General features: G+C 45.3%; 1 protein-coding gene across 1 annotated transcript; it reads right to left on the reverse strand.

Moving 5' to 3' along the window:
- Nucleotides 1-14,607: 14,607 nt before the first annotated feature.
- Nucleotides 14,608-23,123, reverse strand: LOC143138655 (aminopeptidase N-like). The gene is made up of 20 exons (XM_076299081.1): nucleotides 22,519-23,123; nucleotides 22,011-22,153; nucleotides 21,606-21,742; nucleotides 21,288-21,414; nucleotides 20,701-20,855; nucleotides 20,444-20,557; nucleotides 20,077-20,220; nucleotides 19,828-19,893; nucleotides 19,635-19,700; nucleotides 19,091-19,263; nucleotides 18,932-19,008; nucleotides 18,695-18,831; nucleotides 18,546-18,601; nucleotides 18,162-18,309; nucleotides 17,673-17,764; nucleotides 17,444-17,554; nucleotides 16,918-17,085; nucleotides 16,369-16,509; nucleotides 16,162-16,243; nucleotides 14,608-15,345 (listed from the first exon to the last, which is right to left on the reverse strand). The coding sequence occupies exons 1-20, from the start codon at nucleotides 23,121-23,123 to the stop codon at nucleotides 15,190-15,192; spliced, it is 2,898 nt and encodes a 965-aa protein (XP_076155196.1). The 3' UTR covers nucleotides 14,608-15,189.
- Nucleotides 23,124-25,062: the final 1,939 nt, after the last annotated feature.

Here is a 25,062-nt window from a genome sequence, read left to right on the forward strand (position 1 = left end):
ATATTTATAGCGTACGTGACTAAATTCCCCCCTCCCATCACAACTAATGGCTAACCATTAACACCAGGGTAGGTTGGGGGGGGGGTGACCTTTGTGTACAAGAAAGGATATCTCACAGGTCAATGATTTCAAAGCAATGACAAAATAACATTTACAGGACAAAGATATTGGTGTTGTGACAGAGCACTAAAACATATTAGAGGTAAGATCAAAGTATGCATACATATCCAAATATGTAATGTACACCAGTGATGTTTTATTTCCCACTAACACCTGACACGTTCTGTGGCTATTCCAGGGCATTCCATGAACTGAACTGAAGGTCGGTATACTGTATATGAATATACAACATCTACATACAACATCTACAACATACAAATGCCAGGACAAAGGCACACTGTGACAACCTGATACGTCTAGGAGGAAATGGGTGAAAAATGCATAATTTGTTCTGGTATCGGCTGTTTGCACCTTTTTGACTCAGACTGACTGAAACGTCAGTTCATTAATATAGGCCCTACTGGATGCACAGTAAAGGAAGCAGTGTTGCACTTTTCTTTACTTCAGGTGTGCTCCTGTCTACCACACACATGATCATTAGTCCAACGATTCTTAAATAGTGTGATGAGAAACGGAAATGATGGACTGAACGATCAGCCTGATTGAGTGAATGATTGACTGATTACATTTGGATTTACGGAATTATGTTCACCTGTGCATGAGAAGTGAGGTGCGAAGTGCTCGATCGACGAATGGAGAGACTGTTTGCGGCTGGCACTCGGGGGGAGGGTGCTGTTCGCAACTTCTAGTGTGGCCGGCAGTGAAGACAGTTGAATAGGAGAGCAAACAATTACTGTATCAGGAGGGGGATGCTGAATACTCCCTTGAGACAGAGAGGGCCTCGGGTTTAGCGAGTGCCAAAAGACGGTTCGCACTCGCAACTGATTGAGAGCACGCTGCATATCTTCGTCTCCTCTGTTTGGATTATTCCCTGGCTGACTCCGGCGGCAGATACCAAGTTAGCCCCGACGGGGGGGTCTTGTCGCGTGACTGGGAAGTCCGCTATTTTTATACTCTTGCTTAAATGTTTGTTTGTGTGTCTTGTCAATTGTCTATGTCTTAGGTTATGTCTATTTGTGTTTGATGTTTAATCTTAATGAAGCCTGTAGCCAGTGAGTTTCACCAGAGATGAAGGCCCACTTTTGACTTGTACAGTTTCACCCCTGTCTCCCTAGTTGGTTTGATCTTGCTTGAGTGTGAAGCGGTCCTTTTGGTGCAGTGCCATTATGGGTTGTAGTGTATAGTGTGCGTGTGTGTGAGTGCTGACGCATTTATTCACCTGCAGTGTTTTGTCTGGGTCTGGAGGTGTTGTGACCTGTGCTAAAGATAGAGGGGGTAATCTGAACTGGCAATTTTATCTGGCTGGGAGGGTGGATTACTTTTAATGAATTCTATGTAAATAAAATCTGCTTTTGGTAACTTATTTGTGGTGATTGTCCTCTGACTCTTGACACCGGACCATACCGGATTAACAAAGGTGGTGGCAGCATTCTTTATTCATAACCATTTATTACAATAGCTATGCTCGTACTGACAGTATCGAAAAGTTAAATTATGTAACGTATTGTAACAAACTGTAAGATTGTCTCAAAATGGTCTTTATTGGTTACGCACCAAAAACACGAACGTCATAAACAGGCAACACAAGGGAGGTCCATTAAACAAGCACGATACACAAACAGGGTAGTCACATACAATACACGGGGTAAACACATGAGGTACAACACAAAGAAAGACCATACCAGCTAACACATACACGACTAGGCAAACGCCACTACTCATACTACAACCAACATCAACATTATAAACACACACACACACGCGCACAGCATTATGGGAGTACAGTCATACAGCTAGGCTCAGATCATTACACAGCCCCCCCGAGACTTAGTCCATGTCCCCTTGACTCAAGTCTTACCCTACGTCAGTCCATGAGCCTGGCTGGGACGCGACGCTGGCGTTGTGGGCGCCCCGCTCTCGCGGCGGTGACTTCCGGTGAAGGCTGCACGGTGATCGGTGTTAGAGCCACAGTTCCATTGTCACCAAGTTCCACAGAGTCAGTGTCAAAGTCTCCACGACCCTCAGCTGAGGCCAGGGGTCGATACGGGGCCAGTCGATCACGGTGGAGAGCCACAACTCTCCGACGCTTAATCAGTCTCACACGATAGACCACATCAGACAGCTTCTCTAAGACATCGCACGGCCCGACCCACTGGCTAGTGAGTTTCGGGGAAATGCCTTTCTTTCTCTCCGGGCAGTACACCCACACTTTATCGCCGGTCTGGAAATCCTGGCCGCGACAGCGCGTATCGTAAGCTCGCTTTTGACGCATTCCAGCTTCACTCATAGCCTGCCGGGCCAACTCATGTACTCCTTTGAGTCTCTCGCGTAGCTGCTTGTAGTATTCCAGCCCTGGCTTACCTCCAATCTCCGCCTCCGGAGGCGAACCGAACACCAAGTCCACCGGCGTGCGTAGCTCTCGCCCGAACATCAGAGCTGCCGGTGTGCATTTCATTGACTCTTGCACCGCTGTGCGATATGCCCATAGCACCAGGGGCAAGTGTAAGTCCCAGTCCTTTTGTCGGCGGTCGGCCAATATGGCCAGCTGCACTGCTAGCGTCTGGTTAAACCGTTCGACCAGCCCGTCGCTTTGTGGATGCAGAGGTGTCGTTCTCGTTTTCCGGATGCCCATGCGCTGGCAAACCTCAGCAAACACCTCCGCCTCGAAATTCCGCCCTTGGTCGCTGTGGAGCTCTTCCGGTGCCCCGAACCGGCAGAACATCTCAGTGACCAGTCTGTCCGCTGTCGTTTGGGCGCTCTGATCTGGCACTGCATACGCCTCCGGCCACTTAGTGAAATAGTCCATAGCTACGAGCACGTAGCGATTTCCCCGCTCTGTGACTGGCAGTGGGCCCATGATATCGACGGCTACCCGCTCCATGGGAGCCCCGACTGCGTATTGCTGCAGCGGAGCGTGCGAGCGTCGCGTGGGGCCCTTCTTCGCTGTGCAGGCGTCACAGCAGTGAACATGCAGTTCAACGTCCAGCCTGCATCCCGGCCAATAGAAGTGGCTTCTCAGTCGGCGAAGAGTTTTTGCGATGCCGAAATGAGCCGCCCCCACAGCCCCATGTACCTGTTCCAGTACACGGGCTCGTAATCCAGCAGGAACCAGCAACTGGAAAATGTCAGATTGTCGATCGGGGGCTCGCCAGTGTCTATACAACAGTCCTTGACGTGCTACTATTCCCAGCCACTGTGAATAAATCGCTTTGGTCTCTGGATCGAGTGCTGATACGTCAGTCCATGGCGGTCGCTGGCCGGCTTCGATCCATGACCACACTCGGCCAAGCGTGGCGTCCTCCGATTGCGCCTTCCGGATCTCCTCCCTCGACATCACGTCCACCGGCGACTGCGCGTCCATGGCCTCAGCTGCCGCTCTGCAGTGCTGTGTTGTGGCGTTGGGCTGCGGTGCGTTGTCTCTCTCGCTGGCGTGAAGCTGGCGAGCGGTGGCTCTCTTGATGGCGCGGCGCTGGCGAGCGTTGAGTCTCTCGCTGGCGTGCTGTTGGCGAGCGTTGACCCTCTCGTTGGCGCGACGCTGGTGAGCGTTGAAAACAGCGACTCTCTCTCTCTCTGCCAGCGGTGATGCAGCCTGTAGCCGACGAGCGGGCTCCGGTTGAGCCGCGGCCAGGCTCCTCTCCTCCCTCCGGTGGCAGTGCTGGCACTGGTCTGCTGCACACGGACGCCTGGACAGGGCGTCCGCGTTGCCGTGAAGGCGACCCGCCCGGTGTCGAATCTCCATGTCGTAGTCCTGGAGCGCCTCCAGCCAGCGAGCCAGCTGGCCCTCTGGTTCTTTGAAGTTCAGCAGCCAGGTGAGCGATGCATGGTCCGTTCTCAGCAGGAACCGTTTGCCGTAGAGGTAGGTTCGGAAATGGCGCACTGCCACCACCACAGCCAACAGTTCTCTGCGGGTCACGCAGTAGTTTTTCTCCGCTCGGTCCAGTGAGCGGCTGAAGTATGCGACCACCTGCTCGCCTGCTTGAGAGAGGACGGCGCCGACGCCCACGTCGCTGGCGTCGGTGTCCAGGATGAACGGCAGTTGAGGGTCAGGGAAAGCGAGCACTGGGGCCTCACATAGCGCCCTCCGCAGCCGCCGGAATGCCGCGTCGCACTCTCGCGTCCACTCGAAGAGCTGGCCTTTGTGCGTCAAACGATGCAGCGGGCTGGCGACTGTAGCAAAGTCCCGGATGAAACGCCGGTAATATGACGCCAGGCCCAGGAAGCTCCGCAGCTCAGCACCATCGCGCGGAACAGGCCAACGTCTCACCGTCTCCACCTTAGCTGGGTCGGTGGCCACTCCGGCGGCCCCCACGACATGGCCCAGGAATCCGGTTTGCCTCCGGAACAGGTGGCACTTTTTCGGGTGCAGTTTGAGCCCAGCACCCCGTATGGCGTCGAACACCTTTTCCAGATGTCCTATGGCACCGGTGAAGTCTGTTGCATGACACAGGATGTCGTCCAGGTAAACCACGCAGCATGTTCGTGGAATGCCCGCCAGGACACGCTCCATCAGCCGCTCAAAGTTCGCTGGCCCGTTGCATAGGCCGAACGGAAGTACCCGGAACTGCCACAGCCCTTGCCCGATGGTAAACGCTGACTTCGGCCGAGCTTCCGGGGCTAGTTCAATCTGCCAGTAGCCACTGCGTAAGTCCAGCGAGCTAAACCAGCAGGAGCCGGCAATGCTGTCCAGCGCATCGTCAATGCGGGGGAGCGGGTAGGAGTCTTTCCGGGTTACCTGGTTGAGGCGCCTGTAGTCAACACAGAACCGCCACGAGCCGTCCTTCTTCCGGACGAGTACAGCCGGCGCAGCCCAGGGACTACTGCTTGGCTCTATCACTCCTGCCGCGGCCATTTCCTTGATCTTTTCTTCAGCTGCTTGTCGTTTGGCGAACGGTAAGCGATGAGGCTGAAGTCGGATGGGCCGAGCATTTCCGGTGTCGATCTCGTGTTGGACCAGGCTCGTTCGGGTGCAGTCCTCATCTCTTGCAGCGAAGATGTCGGTGTACGCTGCTAGTAGTCTCCGCACCTGGCTACCCTGTGCTTCACTCAGCCCCTCACAGCTACGAGTGCAGAGTTCATTTACGGCTTGCCTTGTCTCTACAGAGGGCCGCGCTCTCTGAGTGGAGAGTGGTGATTGCTCAACCCGCGCTCCTGGCTCCTCTCTAGTGGGCGTGAACTGAGCAGTGGCGAACTCAGCAAGCGGACCTGGACGAGACCTGTTGTTTTCGCGGGCTTGAGTTTCGCGGGCTTGTGTGGGGAGGGGCGGAGACTCAGCAAGCGGACCTGGATGAGACCTGTTGTTTCCGCGGGCTTGAGTTTCGCGGGCTTGTGTGGGGAGGGGCGGAGTCTTGGATGGCGAGCACTCTTTGCGAGTTTGCTTCCTGCGGGCTTGTGTGGAGCGAGTTGGAGAGTTCTTCGTCGCGCCAGCTCTCCGCACTTCATGCTCTGTTTTCCCCGCCGTGTGCAACACTACGCTGCTCGTCCCTAAGTGTAGTGTGAACTGGGAAATGTCCACCACAGCCCCCCATTTATCTAGCACGTCCAGGCCGAGAATGCAATCATCCTGAATGCTAGCCAACCAAAGCCGGCGGCTCGCCGTCTCACCGTTGATGCACACGCACACCACTTTTTGTCCATACAGTTCCGCTCGCTCTCCGGTAACTGTTGTGATGCGCGTTTTTGTCTTTTCCCAGCCTCTGGGTCTGGCTACCAGTCCCATCTAGCGTGCAGTCCACATACAGTCCTCTGGTTTGGCCGAGCCGGCCCAGCCGTATGCAATCCATAGCCCCTCCCGCCGTGCCACCTTCTTCTAGTAACTGGGGTGCGAGCGTGAGGGGTGCCGGGGCTGGGCAGTACCACGCGATGTGTCCCGGCTCGCCACACCGGTGGCATCCGTCTCCGCTGGCCGGCCTCTTCCACTCGCGTGGGCGCGTTGTGGTGGCTGTGCCGTGGTCTGCCACGTCACCTCCATCGATGTCTGGCGTACGCAATGCCGCGACTCTGTTGTGCGGAAGATGTTTTCCACCCGTTCGGCTTCCGCGAGCGCCACGGACAGCGAGCTGGGGGCGCTCAGGCGAAGGTGTTCTTTTAGCCGCTCTGGGTGGATGCCTCGCACGAACGCTTCCAGTGCCATCTCTTCATGTAGACCCTGGCTGTACGTTGGGTAGCCCCGCCGGGCATACAGCTGCAGGTCAGCCGCGAACTTGCCCAGTCTCTCGTCCTTGTGTCGCCGTCTGGAAGCGAGTTGTTCTCTGGCATCGCTGATGAAGATTCTCTGGCCGAATCGTCGCTGCAGAGCTGCTTCGATTGCGGTCCAGCTTACTTGCTCCGCCGGTGGCAGGTCTTCTAATACTTGTAGCGCTTCCCCCTCCAGGGCCAACGCCACCTGTACGCCCGTTCTCTCCGCCGACCAGCCATTCAGCTCGGCTGCCAGGCGGACCTGTACCAGGTATGTCGCCAGCGGCCTTTCGCCATTGTAGTGGGGCAACTTTACGCTGGGGCGCCCTTCTACCGCCGCCGCCGTCGCACCGAGGACTGGCCGGTTTCCATCGCTCCCGTGTGGAGCGGGTTCAAGTGGCGGGATGCTGCCATCAGCCCGGTTCGTTTCCTCCTGTGGCCGGGGGCGGGTCTCTTCATCACGGTCACGCTGCAGGCTGGCTCCGTCTGCTGGGCTCAGCAGGTGGCCATGGGCGAGCGTGCTGTCGAAGAGCCGTCTTGGCAGGAAACTCATCATCGCCAGGTAATCAGTTGCAGCTTTCTCCTCCCGTCCAGTAGGGGTCGTCATCCCACTTCTGACACCAATGTAACAAACTGTAAGATTGTCTCAAAATTGTCTTTATTGGTTACGCACCAAAAAAACGAACGTCATAAACAGGCAACACAAGGGAGGTCCACTAAACAAGCACGATACACAAACAGGGTAGTCACATACAATACACGGGGTAAACACATGAGGTACAACACAAAGAAAGACCATACCAGCTAACACATACACGACAAGGCAAACGCCACTACTCATACTACAACCAACATCAACATTATAAACATTACACACACACACACGCGCACAGCATTATGGGAGTACAGTCATACAGCTAGGCTCAGATCATTACAGTATTGTGTATTGAGTGTGGTTCTTATTAATGTACATAACAGTCCTATGGAAATTGCAATCCTGATCACAATCTATTTCAAATCGATTTTGAATCACCTCTACCCATTTCTACATCATACAAATAATTATATAGCCTACTAGTAAAGAATCTATCTATAAAGCAAGAAGCGTCTGTATGTCTGTGTGTCTGTGGCACGCATATCTCGCTGACCGTTTGTCAGACTGATTTCACTTGGCAGGTGAAACTTGGAAACTTGGAAGGTGTCTTGCTACTGGCATGAGTAAGTGCAGTGCCAAATTTGACGTTGTTTGAATAATAAATGCAAAAGATATCGTTAAATATATCCGTAAAAGAAGCGCATTGGCTTTCGCCGCTAGCCACTCCCCCTCCCACACAGCACTGTACTGTAAACTACCAGTGAGGATGGAAGCAGGGCTTTGGCCTTTAGAACTGGATTAGTGTAGGTTACACGGGTAAAAACTTAAGCGAGTGCAAGATAACTCCGCGGATTTTGCAGCAACATGCCAACACACACAGGTAGGCTATGCAGTGGCTCTTCAAAATGACGTAAAAAATGATGTGCAATAAACGGACACTTCGAATAGCCCAGGCTACTTTGGACTGTCTTTAGACTTTGAATTAGCAAACGACAATTCCAACTGCAAGGTCCTAAATTGAAACGAGCGATAATGGTCCCGAATTAAAGAAATAGAATGCCACACATGCAAAGCATAACCAGCAATAAGCAACGAGTGGCAGGCAGCGTGTGATGTCACTTAGGCCTGTATGAATAGCCCAGGCAACTTTGGACTGTCTTTAGACTTTGAATAAGCAAACGACAATTCCAACTGCAAGGTCCTAAATTGAAACGAGCGATAATGGTCCCGAATTAAAGAACGTCTCAGAATGCCACACATGCAAAGCATAACCAGCGACAAGCAACGAGTGGCAGACAGAGTGTGATGTCACTTACTGTATAGGCCACCAGAGACTTTTTTTGAGTCACACCGTTGCAAATTCCATATGATGCATCATTCCACAAAATGGTTTGTTTTCTCTATCGTCAAGTTATTCAATAGGCTAAGCATATAGCCTTGACTCAAAACAGCTGTTAGGATTATGTCATTTTGATTTGTAAAAAAATGTCACATGCAGCCATGCTTAAATTCTGCTCACTTCACATTTATTATATTATTATATTATCTGTAGGCCTATTCATTATTGAATGCTTACCTGGAATTATGTTTTCCCCTATCATCCTATTTTTAAAGCAGGCCTACCTGCAGGCATGTAATTGGGCTACAGGAATAGCATGTTTGAACGGGCACTGCACTAGTACTAAATAATACATGAATAGATCACGCATTTTATTCACTGGTATTACTGAAACTGCAAAAGTGTATTGCAAAATCTAGCAAGGGGGGTGTCTGCAGCAGAAATGAAAGGGGTTAGCCCCGAAGGTTTTAATAACTTATTATGATGACCTGTCTGGAACTGAAGCAGGAATGGTTAGCATATTTCTAGGTAGTAATACACACAACCCAAGCTAACGTAATACAAATATAATACTAAAACACAACTTAGAACTAGGCCTACTTATGTACTCGTCCCACTAACGAGTTTGCTTATTTGTTTCCCCGATCAGGAGTGCGTTTCCCAAAAGCATCGTTGCTAACTACGGTAGCAACTAACATGGTTGCAACTATGTAAGTACGACACAACTGTTCCCCAAAACGATAGTGTGAACTATAGTGGTGGAACTTACATAGTACGATGCATCGTGACACTGCGTCAGTGTTTCCCAAAACCATAGTAGCAACTAACGTTCGCAACCACTATCGTAAAGTTGTGTAGTTACAACTACACCTCTCGACCTGTAGTAAGTAGTAAGAACCATAGTAGACGACGTAACCAACCCTGATGACGGAACACGCAGAGGACAGATGGATGAGAGGTAGCCATTAAACGATCCCATAACATTGCTGTGGGATACCATACCATAGCATTGCTGGAAGCTACAATTGCACATTACTGGACAACGTTATGTGGTACAGTGGAAAGTGAAGTGTTGTGGAGTTAGCCGACAACAGAGCGGCCTGTGGTGAAGTGCTATGATGACCGCAATCATCTGTGTTGTTATTATTCGTGAATTTACATGTAGCCTAATGCTAATGTGTCAGCACAGATTCTTTCGAACACCCGTTAAGTTATCTGGTGATAAAGCTTTTGAATTCCAACGGTATTGTTATGTGAGGCTAGCATTGTAATTGTTATAAAAGGATAACGTTACATTGTAGTCGTATGTTAAGTGTGTTTGGATGAAGCATCTGCTAATCATACACATAGCTAACGGTATATGGACTCTACAGCCCATTATGATGTGGTGAAGTGACTGTGCTGTGGCAGAGACTGTAGCGTGTGTGCTTTATATGAGAGAGGTCAGGGGTTCAAGACTGAGTCGATGGGTGTGAGGTGAGTAGCCTATCCCTGTGGAGTGGGGTTTGTGTTGTATCTTGTCTGATCACAAGCTATGTTTAGCGGGTGTATACGTTAAACTACTCTCAGTTATTATATGATCTTGATATTTGAACATCTGAATTATGTTGGTACAATGACATTGGAGAATGCTGCTGTTGAGTAGCCTCTCGCTTGGAGAACTTTAAGACCTCTGGGACTTATGTGAGCATGCAGAGTGCTGTGGTCAGTGTCAAAATGTGACATGATTTTCACTGATTTAACTTGTCCTTCATGGCCCAGGTATGGGTAGGCCTGTCATGGGAGGCGGAAAAATGGTAAGTTGCCTTTGCTTTGTGACCTTTCAATCTGTGTATGTATTTTGATGTCATGGCTCATAGGGAACATGTGTGTGTGTGTGTGTGTGTGTGTGTGTGGGAGGGATCATGGGGAGAAAGTGATGGTGGGAAAGTTAAGTACATTTACCCCCTCACCCCCACCAAACTAAAAGAAATGTAAAAAAACATAAACAAAAGGGGAAAAAACAGGTAATGTGGCAGGGAATTGTGGGGTTTGGGTGTTTAGGGGCCAAACATATGTGCAACTAATTCCCAGTGTGCTTCCAGGCCAGCAGGAAGGTGTGCAGCAGCCACTGGAATGACCTCTTCCACCTCCTCCACTAACAGCTCCTCATCAGCCGGCAGTGGGATGTGATCGATCCTGAAGGGCCATGTTGCAGAAGCGCCGCCACCAAAACCACACTGCACGCCTTTGCAGGATGGAGCTTCAGGCCACCAGCGGATTTGCTCACACACCTTTCCACATGCCCAGGGCCCTCTCCACAACAATGCGGGTCCGGCTATGGGCGTTGTTGTACCGCGCCTCTGCCTCGCTGTTGGGCTCCTAGATGGAGCAGTTGACATGCTTGTATTATCATAGGGGGTTGATGGAATAAAGTAGGTCTTGAAATGTCAGTGCACTCAGGGAATATAGACATGCATTTGAACAGTATATACTTTGCTACTGTCTCAGCAGCACCTACAGTAACACTGTGTGTGTGTGTGAGTGTGAGTGTGTATGTGTGTGTGTGTGTGTGTGTGTGTGTGTGTGTGTGTGTGTTGGTACAGCTGGCGCAGATCCTTCAACCATTTGAGCATTGAAACATTTGTGCTATGTGAACTGTCATTTTGTGGTTGTGATTCAACACACAACTTTATCTGTGAACTGTATCTGTGCATTTAAAATATCATGAAATACTTGTGTGTGGTAACAGTATTCAATTTTCAGTGTCACAGTGAAAACACATAACAAGGGCAACATTGGAAAAATGCTGCATAAAGGCATGAAAAACTTCCAGTGAAATGAAGGGCAATCATAAAGTAAAGTATTCATTTATATAGCGCTTTTAGAACAGAGTGAAACCCAAAGCACTTACATAACAACATGTTCAACATTGTTCATATTACATATCCATATTTATTCTGCTCTTACTGTAAGGTAACTGATAAGATACTGCACATATTTATATTTCATTTATATTACTCTAAACCACCTTCTGCAAACCAACTGTATACTACTGTCTACACTGCACTATATTTATTGTCCTGTCTATGCACCACCTGTCTATACTTTATATATCACATTGCACTTTTCTGCCTTTTTGGCACTTCTGGTTAGATGCAAACTGTATTTGGTTGTATTTGTATTTGTGCTCTGCACAATGACAATAAAGTTGAATCTAATCTAACCATGCCAATTTGCATAGAACATAATATACATGTATCCTAAGCCTAGGCTAGTAAGCATATGGTCTCCAATCAGTTAAAACTAGGACTACAGGTTCTAAACGATCATAGGAATATTTAGTGACTGAGCCTATCCAAGATTCCAACATCATCATTATTCATTTATCATTATCTAGGCTCGAACCTATGACTACAAGATCCGAAATGCAGAGGTATATCCTTTCACGCCACTTTGTCATGCTACAACAAATGAAAATATTGGCCAGTATTTAGCCTATAGGCTATTCATGCAATGTCAAATTTCATTCATTTTGCGTGACTTCATGCGTTCGGCTCTAACCGACAGAGTCCGACATTCTCCGAACACATCTGCAACCATTGTAGTCTGAACTATGTTGGTTGAAACCAACATGGTTCAAACTAACAAAGTACTATGTAAGTACGGCGGCTTTGGGGAACAGTCGTAACTTACATGTTGGTTAGTTGAACGATGCATCGTACCACGTTAGTAAAAAGCTAACCTCCGTAGTTGTACGGGAAACGCACCCCAGCGTGGTAAAGTGCAAACACACCAGCACAAGACGGCTCTAGATAGGGCTGAGCTCCGCTCTGGTAAGGTTAAATGGCTGATCATTCACTAGACGATTTTGAGATGCACAGATTCCCAAATGAACGCATATCCACAGATTTGGTTAGAGTGGTGAAATACATTCACACCGCTGACATTATATTGAGAAAAAAGTATAGCCAACCAAGCTCAAGTAGCTCAGTGTAGCCAGACGGACCTTACGTACGCCTAAATTAGGACTTCGGCGCAAATTATCGGCCAGAATTCTGTTATCGGACGGATAATAATATTTTCATTTTTTCACTTATCGGCCAATAATATATCGGCCGGCGATATATCGTTCATCCCTAATAATGACTTGCTTAATAAAACAAAAGTGAACACAGTGTCCACTGTGTCAGTGCTGAAGCACATAAACAGGGGAGAGCAGTGTGCAAAGTAACACATTTTAGTTTTCGCTAAATATTTTTAAAACCATTTGAGTTTCACTGCTCATATTTTTATACAAGCAACATACATAACACAATAACACATACACAACAACAATTGTGCTACAAATGTGCACTGGAAGTAAGTTTGTAGGACCTATCTAGGCCGTACCTACCGTTCTTGTACAGTGGACCTACAGTTCTTGTACAGTTCCACCAAGACTGGCGATAGATGAAATGTTACAACCTGCCCAATATGTGTGGTTAGTTGTAAAACAAAAGTCTGTTTTGTGTTTTAATACAATTACAGTTTTTGCCAAACCAATGACTCAATACCTTAACTTCTTGTGAAATACCTTAAATACATTTTCTGCTTTGCATGTTGTGTGCAATTTTGCAACACACTTATTGCGAACCACTACAGAAGGTTTCTTGCATTAAACACTTTGTTCAAAAATGAAATCTCCTGTTATCATTGGGAAAACACTTCCATTAAAAATGCAAAACACATCTTGTAATTGGTAATACCCACACACATGCCGCCACACACATCCCTTATTCCATGGTGAGGTAACTACAGTAATTTACTTCACACACTTAGAATCCAAATGCAGGGTTGTTGACTGCTGTTGGGTCATTTTGTTGAGTTATAGCCATATAGGTTTAGTCATTTCTTTTCTTCCTGATTTTTTTTTATTATTTCTTCAGTAATTTTGTGTCAACGATTCCCGGGACACTGAAAGACGGGGCTGCACAAAACTTGGTGGGCATGTAGCCCCACAAGGATGACCCGATTTCATCTTTTGTTCGTTGGGCTCAAGTGGCCATCTCAACCCATCCCATAACCATTCATTTATGGTATAGCGCCACATAGTTAAAATGAAAAAGCAAAACCGAGGCTCTCTAATCGCAGGTATCTTTGGCTAATGTGTTCAGAACTGCACGAAATTTGACCCGTAGGATCACTAGGAGACCCTCAGAATGCATGTTGAGTTTCATGGAATTCCATTCATGGGGGCCATACAATAAATTAATTGATGTGTACATTTAGTGACTGTACACAAATCGGCCTGTGGATGGTGGTGTTGAGCGAAGGGTTGCCGGATGAAGTTGAGATGTGTACACTACACACACACACACACACTCACATACACGTACGCACACACAAACACACACACACACACACACACACATACACATAGACACACACACAGGCACATAAACACACACACACACACACACACACACACACACACACTCACAAGCGATCACACACACACACACACACAGAGGCATACTCATTTACATACACAAAAGTTGCAAGAGTAGGGGATGAAGTAGGAGATGGAGACAAATTCACAAGCGTGATTTATTTTTGCAGAGAGAATGTGCAGGACTGGGCGGCTGTCATATTTTGTACCGCTCTGCGGTACATCTAGTTGGTGTTACTGTGTGTTTTTGTTTATGTAAATCACATTGAATTACCTTTGTGTATGAAATGCAGTATACAAAACTTGACCTGACTTGACTTGAAAATTAAATGTAGTATTATTATTACATAATTATATCCATGTACCACATGGGCTATATGTCATAGAATATCGTACAAATAAATAAGTAAATAAGTAAATATCCTGAGCCCACAGTTGAACAACATTTTATTAGACAATTATTTATATCAATTTTGACCACAAGCAACTGTTACAAATATTATCAAACTTGTACCAAAAATACACTTTAAAATAGCAGCCCAGCAGGCTGGAGTTGCCACACATCAGACTCATGGCAGTAGGCACTCACAGCAAGTTTAATGTAAAGCAACTAAAGATTGGCTGAGATATAAGGTCACTTCCTGTTTGGTGGCTTCACCGCTGATTTTGATTGGCTGTGATGGGCAAACGCTTTTGATTATTTAAAATAACTTTTATGAGGCTTAGTCTGAAGATAATCTGTGCAAAGTTTCGTGACATACGGACAAAATTTGTGATGTGTGGAAATGTTTTCGTGTTTCTAGCAATCGAACATGATGGCCCGATCAAGTACTTGGGACCTTCCACAGCATTAGCAGATACAGCTAGTAAATCCAAACACATCATCAGTTACAAGTCAAAATGCATGAATTGTGGCAGCCCTCAGAGGTCAAAGGTCAAAGGTCACCAAATGTCTTGTGCGTCCTCACAATGGAGTTCCAATGTCCATGTACCGAGCTTGGTTTTGATACATGACAGTTTTGCAGAGATATGAGCTGACTTCCTGTCATGGGGCGAAAGCTTTTGCAAATGGATTCATAATGCATTTATAAGGCATGGGCTGGCCTACAGGATTCACGGTAGGTTATTTCATTGCTCTGATTGCATGCAGTAGACTCAAATTCTAAATAGAATTGAGTATGGCTATGTCAGGCTGAAAAGTTGTGTGCGTGAACACATGGCATGTTGGTGGTGCTAGATCGCTCGAGGTGCAGACATAAAACTTGGTAAAAACAATCATGGGACTGTCCCGTATCAGTGTGCCAAATTTTACCAGACGGTTTTATGGGCTGCCATAGTCTCCCATGGGGAAGGAAATGTAATAAGAAAAGGAAGAAACACATCACAGTTAGATGTTCAATTTGTGCAAGACGTCAATAGCCTTATGTAAAGGCTCTATAGAGAAGAACTGGATATACTGCTAAACGGCATTTGGGCAGTAAAGGACTCTAAAATAATAAATAGGGGGAGAGAAGACATCTTTTAAAAATAAAGAATAAAATGACCATTACATTACGGTGAAATTGCCAATTTAAGCCAATCTTCCACAATGACTTTGTTTTCTGCTACCCATTTGATGTTGGCCTGTGTTCTCTCAATAGACTGCTCCACAGCTAGGGTGCCTGATCCAAAGCCCACATCGGCGTAGTCCTGCTTGAACTGCTGGAGCTGTAAACGGCAAGATAGGAGAGCAAAGAGCGATCAATTACAATTGCTACAGCTTTATGGTATGTGTGTGTGTGTGTGTGTGTTTGTCTTCCTCTTAGAGAACCTTCTCTGTAAACTCTAGACTGATGTTCTTGCATTGATATTAAAATAATGAAATGGATGCTCATAAAAAAATATTTTTATAATTTGGTTGTTGGTTGAGTTTACACTAATTGCCACTAGAGGGCGACAAACTAGCATTTGAAACATCTGAACATCTTCACCTTTTGCTGTTCTTTATGCTCGCACCTTGTTTATGCATTTAATCTCCCCAAGTCCACTTTTATGTTAACCCTCAGTATCTTTTCGCTTAAGTCATTGTCATTTGCTGTAACCAATGACATCTGCCTGGCCTGGTTCCTCTGATATCCATACAGTTGAGAGTCCAGTTTGAGACCACCACTCTAATCACTATGCTTAAGCAATAAAACAACACCCCTTAGCTGTTCTAAAATCAGTCCAACCTACAGACTCAAGTGGTTTATTGCTTTTCTATAACGGTTACTACATATAACTGGAAAGGTTTCGTAAAATAAAGGCACAGCAACAAAAAATGTAACGATTTATTCATAGATAATCATTCTTCTGCCAAGAAATATATTTCCTCTATCAGAATGGTTGCCCAGCAACTCTAACTTTTCTATCAATTTGTGGTGTCAGAGTAATATAGAATAATAGACTTGACTTGACTTTATCATACACTGATCAGGTTTTATAGCTATGTGCTCTTTTTACTTCTGGTAGTAGAGGCAAGTTACAAGTCACATCATTTATTACCTGTTTCAGTTCAAATTCTGTAGAAAATCTTTTGGTCACACCATTGATTAGATTTGAGAAAGAGAAAGATCCACCTCCATACCTGAAATATGGCAAGAGAAGTTAGAAAAACTTTCATAATCTTGCTATCTAAGTATACATTTTACATCTGAATGTTAAAACATCAAATGGGAACACCTTTTTTGATATAAACTCATTTGTACTCACTCATTGAAAATGTACACCCAGTTTGCTCTCATGAAGTCCCAAGCCAGAGGTTGGCCCACCACATTATTGGCAATGTAGACAATAGTAGAGGTAGCATCCTGTTTCCGAATCATGTCTGGTTTCAAGGTGTATTCTAGGTACCTAAAGAGTAAATATACACTCAGTATTAAAACACACTCAGAAAAATGCATAGTTGAGATTGAGGTAAGATTATATGTAGCAGACACTTTTATACAAAGAATATGCCTGATATAACATCTACAATGATATACTTGATATAACATCTAAAATGATAAATACCTGATATCTGCATACTTGATATAACATCTGCATGATACATACTTGATATAACACTTACATAATATTATACTTGATACGACAACTACAATGTTTTAGTTTATGGATTATATCAGAGTATGTTTACAGAGAACACAGAGATATTTATGACCCTCTGTATGCCAGCAGAATGGGACCATAGAGAGCTGCATGTAGCCTACTCTAGGCCAAGGTCACATGAGGGGACTCCAAGGTTACAGAAGGGGACCTCACCTGTTCAGGAGCCAAGGCTGTGAAGCGCAGGCCAGGGCAGCCCTGAGCTTGTCCTGCTCGATGGCGATGGTTGCCTCTTTAAACATCTTCCAGCCATGGTCCCATTCTTTCACTCCACCCGCGGCAATGGCACTGCAATAGACTGAAGACCGTAGGTTGGGATGGATCCTGTTGAGGGTTAAAGTTACAGAAGTTAAGAGGTCACAAAGATCTTCTCAGCATGCGTCCCTATGAGAGAGTACTGTTGCTCTCATACTCCCTATGAGAGAGTACTGCATTGTTGCACCAAGGCCCATCTTAGCTAGGCTTCATCTTTATCAACAGGTGTACTATGAGTATACAGTTAAGTGTTTTTTTGCACTTGCTTTTCAAACAGCAAGGACAATTATGGAAGTCTTTTATTTTATAATTTTCATCCCTCACAAAGCTTTTATATTTCTTGTACCATCACAAGTATATATTGCTTTTATAACAAATTTCAAAACAAATCAAATCAAATAAAAAGCGAAAGGCTTGTAGGACTTACGGGTTGTTCTGTGTGTTGTTCATCCAGCTACCGTACCATTTAGTGACCAGGTCAGTGCATGCTTCAATCCCTGTGCTACAGGCCATCCTCAGCGCATTCACCTGGTTGTACCTGTGGAAGCACACCGACAGCAATCAGTGTAACTTACGGGAAACTGAACTCTTTCTAATATTTCACACTTCACATTTATTCCACTTATTCCACAGTCACTGACTGGCAGAACACCTACTGGTCAGTGTGCCGTTCTGGTACTTTGGTCCAGTCCGCAGTGATGTCCTTGTAGTGGTTAAAGAGGGGCTCCACTTGTTTCATGATATACGTCTGTCATGAGGGCAGAGCAGAACACCAGTCAACCATCGGTAAGCATCCATACCATCATGCTTGCTTTTAGCATGCGGTCTTGCAGCATATTGAACAAAACGAAAGGCAGATGTGTAATGGCCCTTTCAGATATGGGTTCACCGTAAATTAGTAGTTGGCACAGCGTGCCAAGGTCAAAGGTCAAGATTTTCACTGCAACCCACACGTGGCCTTGCTGAGTGGCGTACTTGTGCTGCACCTGCACTTTGCTCAGCGCAGTGGCAAGCTGTTGTTCCACAGGTTTTAAAGGGTTCTAGAACGCAGAGCCTCATAAGTAGAACCACTGAATGTGACTCCACATTCTATCTGTGACTGAGGGACTGGATGACCAGTAGTACAGTAGATTAAAGGTACTGACCTGCAGGAGGCCGTAGATCTCCGTGCGATCAAACATCAGGTAGAAGAAGTCCAGGTTGTCCAGAGCAGACTCCCATGGCATATACTCCCTCTCTTTGTTCAAATACTTGGTCATCTCCAGAGGTAGTGTTGTTGGCACGAGTTTCGCTCTTCAAATATTAAAGAAAACAAATACATTGTTGAAAATCTATTTATTTAAGCATGTGCATTGAATTAAAAATTCTGAGGAACAACTTACTGAGGAATATGAATTGTATTCATAATTAAACACACACACACACATGCACACACACACACACACACACACACACAAATGCACACTATATCACTAAACCACTCACACACACACACACACAAATGCACACTATATCACTAAACCACTCACCTTGCTAGATTAAAAGCATCATCGATAAGTTGGGCTCTATTGATCACTGGAATAAGCTGGACAAGAAGCAGATGAGATGTTGTTTATTTCAGTATTTCCTGCAGACTGTGTCTGATATCCAGTTTTCTATATGCTATTTAACCACTTACTTCATGAGCAATTGTGAGTTGATTCTGAAGCCTCGCATAATTTGCATCATCGTATTTGACTCTGTAGTATCCTGACACATTGAGGTTGGCCAGCACCCACGGATCAGCGCTGGTTGTCTTAAGGTCATTATTAATTTCTGGGAGTCATGAAAAAAAATCAATGTATTATTCATCCTGTATTTCATGCCAGTGGCTTTTGTGTTTATCGATAGGGTAACACAAAATGGTAGGCCGTACCTGATTTTTTCAGCAGCCAAATGTCTTCACCTTTCACAGAGTTCTTCTGCCATGTAATGGGCACATACCATGTATAACTGTGAGACAAGAGAGACACGGTCACAAAACAAACATCTTTGAATGTAAGTCATTATTGTGATCAACCACTGAATCACATACTTGAACTCAGACGGCCTGTCCACAACAGAGTCAGGGTCCAGCAGGAAGTGTTGCTGGGATACAGTTCCAGTGGTGGTATCTATGGAGACCACAGGGAAGCCCATCTGGAGGACCCAGCGGTTCATGATGTCATGGACTGTTGCTGGCAACTTGGTTCCAGTCTTCTCAGCGGCCTGCGGAACAACAAACGTCCTTCAGAGCTGACAGTGGGAGGAACCATAAAGATCTCTACAGAACACATCATCACACAAGCAGCTAGAGCTCTGCTTCCTCATAAACACCTGTGGGGGTGAACACTGCTCTGCCTGAACTATATGTCTTTACCAGGACAACAGAAATTATAAGGAATCACCAAGGCAACACACCCAAAAACAATCATCAACACAGCAAAAAACAAGCCACTCATTATGTCACATATATTTTTTTCTGATGAAAATTCCATTCCTTCTAAAATATCATAAAACGCTATAGCAAGCTGTATGAGCATATAGTTAAGCTTCACTATGAATTGTCTTCTTGAGTTTCCAAATAGCAATGCACTTACTGCTTGCAGGTGGTCCCACAGGTCAGTGTAGACAGTGTTACTGAAGGCAAACTGGTTCAGGTACGTCTGTAGGAACAAGAAGGTGGAGATGAGGGCTTTCAGATACCTCAAGTATGTATACCAACATAATGATGCTAGACGCTAACAGCAGCACTATAATAATCCAGCACTATAATAATGAAGGGATACCTACACTCAGTCCCATTGCAAAAACATCTTCAGAGAGGAAGTTGGATAGCATTCTTAGAACAGAAGCCCCCTGTTAACAATAAACACACAACATACAATGCATACGAATGTAGTCACAGTCCGCAGATATAATAACGTTCAATAATAATGAACGTGTGTGTTTGTGTGTGTGTGTGTGTGTGTGTGTATGTTTCTGTGTGTGTATGTGTGTGTGTATGTTTGTGTGTGTGTGTGTGTGTGTGTGTGTGATTACCTTGCTATAGGAGATGGCATCAAATAGCTCACTGATCTGCTCAGGTCTTTGGATCTCCTCCTCTTTGGAGGACAAGGGATGAGAGGAGGCCAGTGCGTCCACTGCAAACACTCTGTGCACGTCTCCCAGGACAATCAGGTCTTTCTGTAAATGGAAATGGTCACATTAAAGCAATACACGCGTTCTTTCCGTAAACATACGGATGTCAGTAGATAAAGGCACCCCATGATTTGGTTCTTGGTGCCAGTCAGCCATTTGGGCAGAATGTAATGTATTCATATAAACTATTGTAAATTGTGTGTTAAGACTTGTTCATAAGAGCTTGAAGAGACTGTTAAAGGAGGCGTGATGTGAGCAGAGTACGTACAACGCCCCACGTTGGCTCTGCATAGTCGGCGCCCAGATACTCCACATAAGATGCAAAGCCTTCATTTAACCAGAGGTCATTCCACCACTTCAGGGTCACAAGGTTTCCAAACCACTGCAAGTCAAGGAAAGTCAAGTCACTTTTATTTATATAGGAGAAGCATTTAATGTTAGTGTGTGTGTGTGTGTGTGTGTGTGTGAGCTGTCCCCTGAAAGGTTCTATTTTAAGTACACCAGACTGGTAAGTAAGCAACACACCATGTGAGCGAGCTCGTGCGCTATGATGGTGGCAATCCTCTCCTTGTTGCTGTTGGAAGACACGTCGGGGTCGTAGAGCAAGGCCGTCTCCCTGTAGGTGATCAGGCCCCAGTTCTCCATGGCTCCGGCGTTAAAGTCGGGCAGAGCAATCTGGTCTACGAGACAACATTCAACAAGAGTTTAGATGATGGATGAATGCATGACAAAAACTTAGAGCAGAGCAGATGACATCACACATTCAAGAAAATCAAAACAAGAAAACATTCAAAAATAGCGAGACTGTAGCCTGGTTGACTAATGCGTTTTAGCAGGTTTATATTATAAGAGGGTCTGGAAAGGTAATATTTTGGCTCTGTTCCAAAGGGAAAAAATGGCTGACTTTAAAGATATCTATCACAGCAGCGAGGCAGCAAGGTGATGCCTTCTGTTTAACTGTTCAGTAGAACAATTGCTCTACTGTTGACTGTGTAGTTACAACTCATAGTATCTATTAACCTTGCCGTGGGTAAAGTATGTACTTCAGAAAGTCTTCATGTAGGTAGCTTTGCTAAATGTAACTTTTTTGAGTGCTTTGGTTGAGTTCTCACCTGACTTTTTCAGTGGGTAAGTAGCATTGTAATATGTCTCGAAGAATTTGAGGATGGGTCCGGTCACATTAAGGGCATACTCGCCCTGTCCTGCTGCGATGGCCTTTCTGCGTGCAAAGATACGGATCTGAAAGAGCACAGAGGGATTCAGTCAGATCTGGGGATACTGCTTTACAGAGTAGAAACTACACAGTCACATGTAGATGAACTCTGGAAACATACATTCACCTGGCAATTTCATAAGCATGCAGAAGATAAATGCAACATTCAACTGGCAATTTCATTTCATAAGCATACAGAAAATAAATGCAAGTTTACCGAAACATCTCCTTCCATTGCTTGTATAAAATCGTAATCACTGACAATGAATGCCAGCAAGTAAGTTGACATTTTTGGTGTTGGGGCAAATTTAGTCCTGGTAACCTCCATTTTATCAATAGTCACGTTCACAGTGTCTGAAAAAATAATTAATATGCCTTTTGAAAGTATAGTCATTCAAAGTCACAGTATGAAATATTGCAGAGTATGCAGTTAATTTCATATGTAAGATCAAAGGAGGCACCAATGAGGTATAGACAGTAAATGATCTAACATTAATAAAAACACCATTGCTTCTCTACTTGATTTCCCCTATGTATCAGACCTAAAAAATCTCTTTGGACAAGGGAATTCTCCATAGCTGTGCGGTCAGTGTGTTAACGCACACACAGCTTCAACACTAACCGATGTCTATGCCGTTAGACAAGCCCACAGTGCCCCGTGGGTGGATGAGGGTGATGTTGAAGATGGCCTTCATGGCCGGCTCATCAAAGCACGGGAAGGCTTTCCTTGCATCGGTGGGTTGCATCTGAGTCGTAGCCACCACCCTGATCGGTACAGAAAAGGCACAGTGGTCACTTCATGCAGACAAGTTTCAGAACGTTTCAGTCACTGACACAATGAGTAAACCATTCATAGGAGATTAAACATTCTCTTCATTGTTGAAATAATGTAAATAGACCAGTCATGGAGAAAATATAATGAACAAGCTACAATAAATATGTACATATAGTACATGCATACAAATTACGCATATCAGAATCAGAAAAAAAGACATTTTATTCACTAAGTAATGGTAGTGAAGGGAATTTCTTCTGGTGTTGGTAAATTAACATCATCTGTTCATATAATCTGTGAAATTAACTGTAGATTAAGTGAGCTGCACTGTAATAACTTCTGATAGTCAACTCACTTCTCCACGCCGTCCTCCATGTAAACGCTCCTGTAGAAGCCGCCCAGGTCATCTGCCAGCTCCCCTGTGAATCCAGTATGCAGCACGTAGCGCGGGCCGACCTTCAGATTCCCGTTCAGTTTGACCACCAGGTACTGAGTCCGCACCTCCAGCCAGGTGTCTGTGATGGCTGGGGGCGTTGAGCCGTCCTCGGCGGTCAGCGTGGCCAGCTTGCCGTCGCCATTCACCGTGAGGTTGAGCTTGTTGGAGTGGATGAGGATGAGGTCGGTCTCCTTCACGCACCTGAAGGTGACCTCAGAGTCGCCGGTGAAGATGTACAGGCCGGCTGGGTTTTTCATCAGCCGCGGCCACAGGGTGACCTCGTAGCTGTCCGGCAGTATGGAGTCCGGCAGACGGTACTGGTGCCACGGCTCATTGAGGGCTGGGGTGGTGACAGGTACGCCGGTGGTGGTGGTGGTGGTGGTGGTTGGGTTCACCTCAACATTCTTGGACTTCTCCTGGCTGTAGGCAACGGACAGGACAATGATGGTGGCCACGGCCCCAGCGCCCAGGATGATGCCTACTACCCCGACCGCCTTGCTGATGAAGAACCCTTTCGCTGCCATGGCTTACTGCTGAAGCCGAGAAGGACAAGAGGAGGCAGCTGGTAGCTTCTCACATATTTATACCGTACGTGACTAGATTCCCCTCCCATCACAACTAATGGCTAACCATTAACACGAGGGTAGGTTGGGGGGTGGGGGGTCGGGAGGGTGACCTTTGTGTACAAGAAAGGATCTCTCACAGGTCAATGATTTCAAAGCAATGACAAAACAACATTTACAGGACAAAGCTATTGGTGTTGTGACAGAGCACTTAAACATATTAGAGGTAAGATCAAAGTATGCATTCACTGAAAAAAATGTACCATATCCAAATATGTAATGTACACCAGTGATGTTTTATTTTCCACTAACACCTGATCACGTTCTGTGACTATTCCAGGGCATTCCATGAACTGAGCTGTAAGGTCGGTACTGTATATGAATATACAACATCTCAACAGAATGACAAGGGTTACAAATGCCAGGACAAAGGCACACGTTGACAACCTAATACATCTGGGAGGAAATGGATGAAAAATGCATAATTTTTTCTGGTATCTCCTCTTTGCACCTTTTTGACTCTGACTGACTGAAACGTCAGTTCATTAATATACTGGATGCACAGTAAAGGAACCAGTGTTGCACTTTTCTTTTCCCCTTCTCCAAAGTCATTTGTGAAATAGCTGCACCTGCAGCACAATCTATCAAGGTGTGCTCCTGTCTACAACACACATGATTATTAGTCCAACGATTCTTAGATTGCTATGCTCGTACTGACAGTATCCAAAAGTTAAATTATATGTAGTGTATTGTGTATTGAGTGTGGTTCTTATTAGATAGATAGATAGATAGATAGATAGATAGATAGATAGATAGAAAGATAGATAGATAGATACTTTATTGATCCCCAAGGGGAAATTCAGGGTTAGTAGTATTAGTTAGTAGTAGTATTAATGTACATAACAGTCCTATGGAAATTGCAATCCTGATCACAATCTATTTCAAATGGATTTTGAATCACCTCTACCCATTTCTACATCATACAAATAACTATATACTATTGTAGTAAAGAATACTAAATAATATATGAATAGATCACGCTTTTTATTCACTGGTATTACTGAAACTGCAAAACTGTATTGCAAAATCTAGTAAAGTAGTTATAGTATAGTAGATATGTGACTCTTTTTAACCCTCAAGTCTGTGAATGGATAAACCTTAATCACAAACAAAGATAACTGCACAAGTGTTATTTAACAGAGACTATCTCAAGGCTACATATCTGTTAACACTCTGGTAAGGGAGATGTCTCATTCTTATTTTATCAAACCAGTATAAATAACTAGCTACACTTCACCTTTCAACTTTGTTTTGAGAGGGTGTTACCCTTTGTATTTTGTACAGCCTATTGGGATGTAAATCAACTTTTTTTTAGATATGCATGGAAAACAAAACTTTCAATAAAATGTGAACCTGTACCTCATGAGTGAGCACTCTCTCTCTCTCTCTCTCTCTCTCTCTCTCTCTCTCTCTCTCTCTCTCTCTCTCTCTCTCTCTCTCTCTCTCCGTCATTACCAATTTGCAAATGATGGTGAATAACTACTCATCATGAGATGTACAGTATTTCGTAATGTCTTTATTGGGGGCCAAGCAGCGAAGCTGTGAAGGCACCCATTGAGTTACTAGCTTTTCCTATTATTATTACAAATCTGCCATTGGAGTCTATGGCAGCCCATAGAACGCCTGGCTAAAAAGTGCTGAAATTTGGCAGAAAGTTTCGGGACACTCCACTGACCACTCACGCTCATTTACGGACCTCTAAACCCAGCCGTCTAGCGCCACCAACAGGTCAAAATCTGGCCAAAAAAATAAAGTTATGAAATTCGGCACACTGATTCAGCACTGTCCCATGATCACTTTCACCAATTTACAGAACTCTATGCCCAACACTCTAGCGCCA

This window comes from Alosa pseudoharengus, unplaced genomic scaffold, assembly GCF_046254945.1.
Source record: "Alosa pseudoharengus isolate Yale_2024_CS ecotype anadromous, Long Island Sound unplaced genomic scaffold, YU_APseudo_1.1 YU_APseudo_1.1_scf_10, whole genome shotgun sequence".
NCBI lineage: Eukaryota > Metazoa > Chordata > Actinopteri > Clupeiformes > Clupeidae > Alosa > Alosa pseudoharengus.

What these genes read in the sequence shown, in the direction of transcription:
- LOC143138655 (XM_076299081.1), bottom strand. Translation starts at nt 23,123, where the DNA reads ATGGCAGCGAAAGGGTTCTTCATCAGCAAGGCGGTCGGGGTAGTAGGC. An exon ending in AACTCACAATTGCTCATGAA is followed by an intron (nt 18,602 to 18,694) that starts GTAAGTGGTTAA and finishes CTTCTTGTCCAG; the next exon opens with CTTATTCCAGTGATCAATAG. An exon ending in CAGAATTTGAACTGAAACAG is followed by an intron (nt 15,346 to 16,161) that starts GTAATAAATGAT and finishes TGCCGTTTACAG; the next exon opens with CTCCAGCAGTTCAAGCAGGA.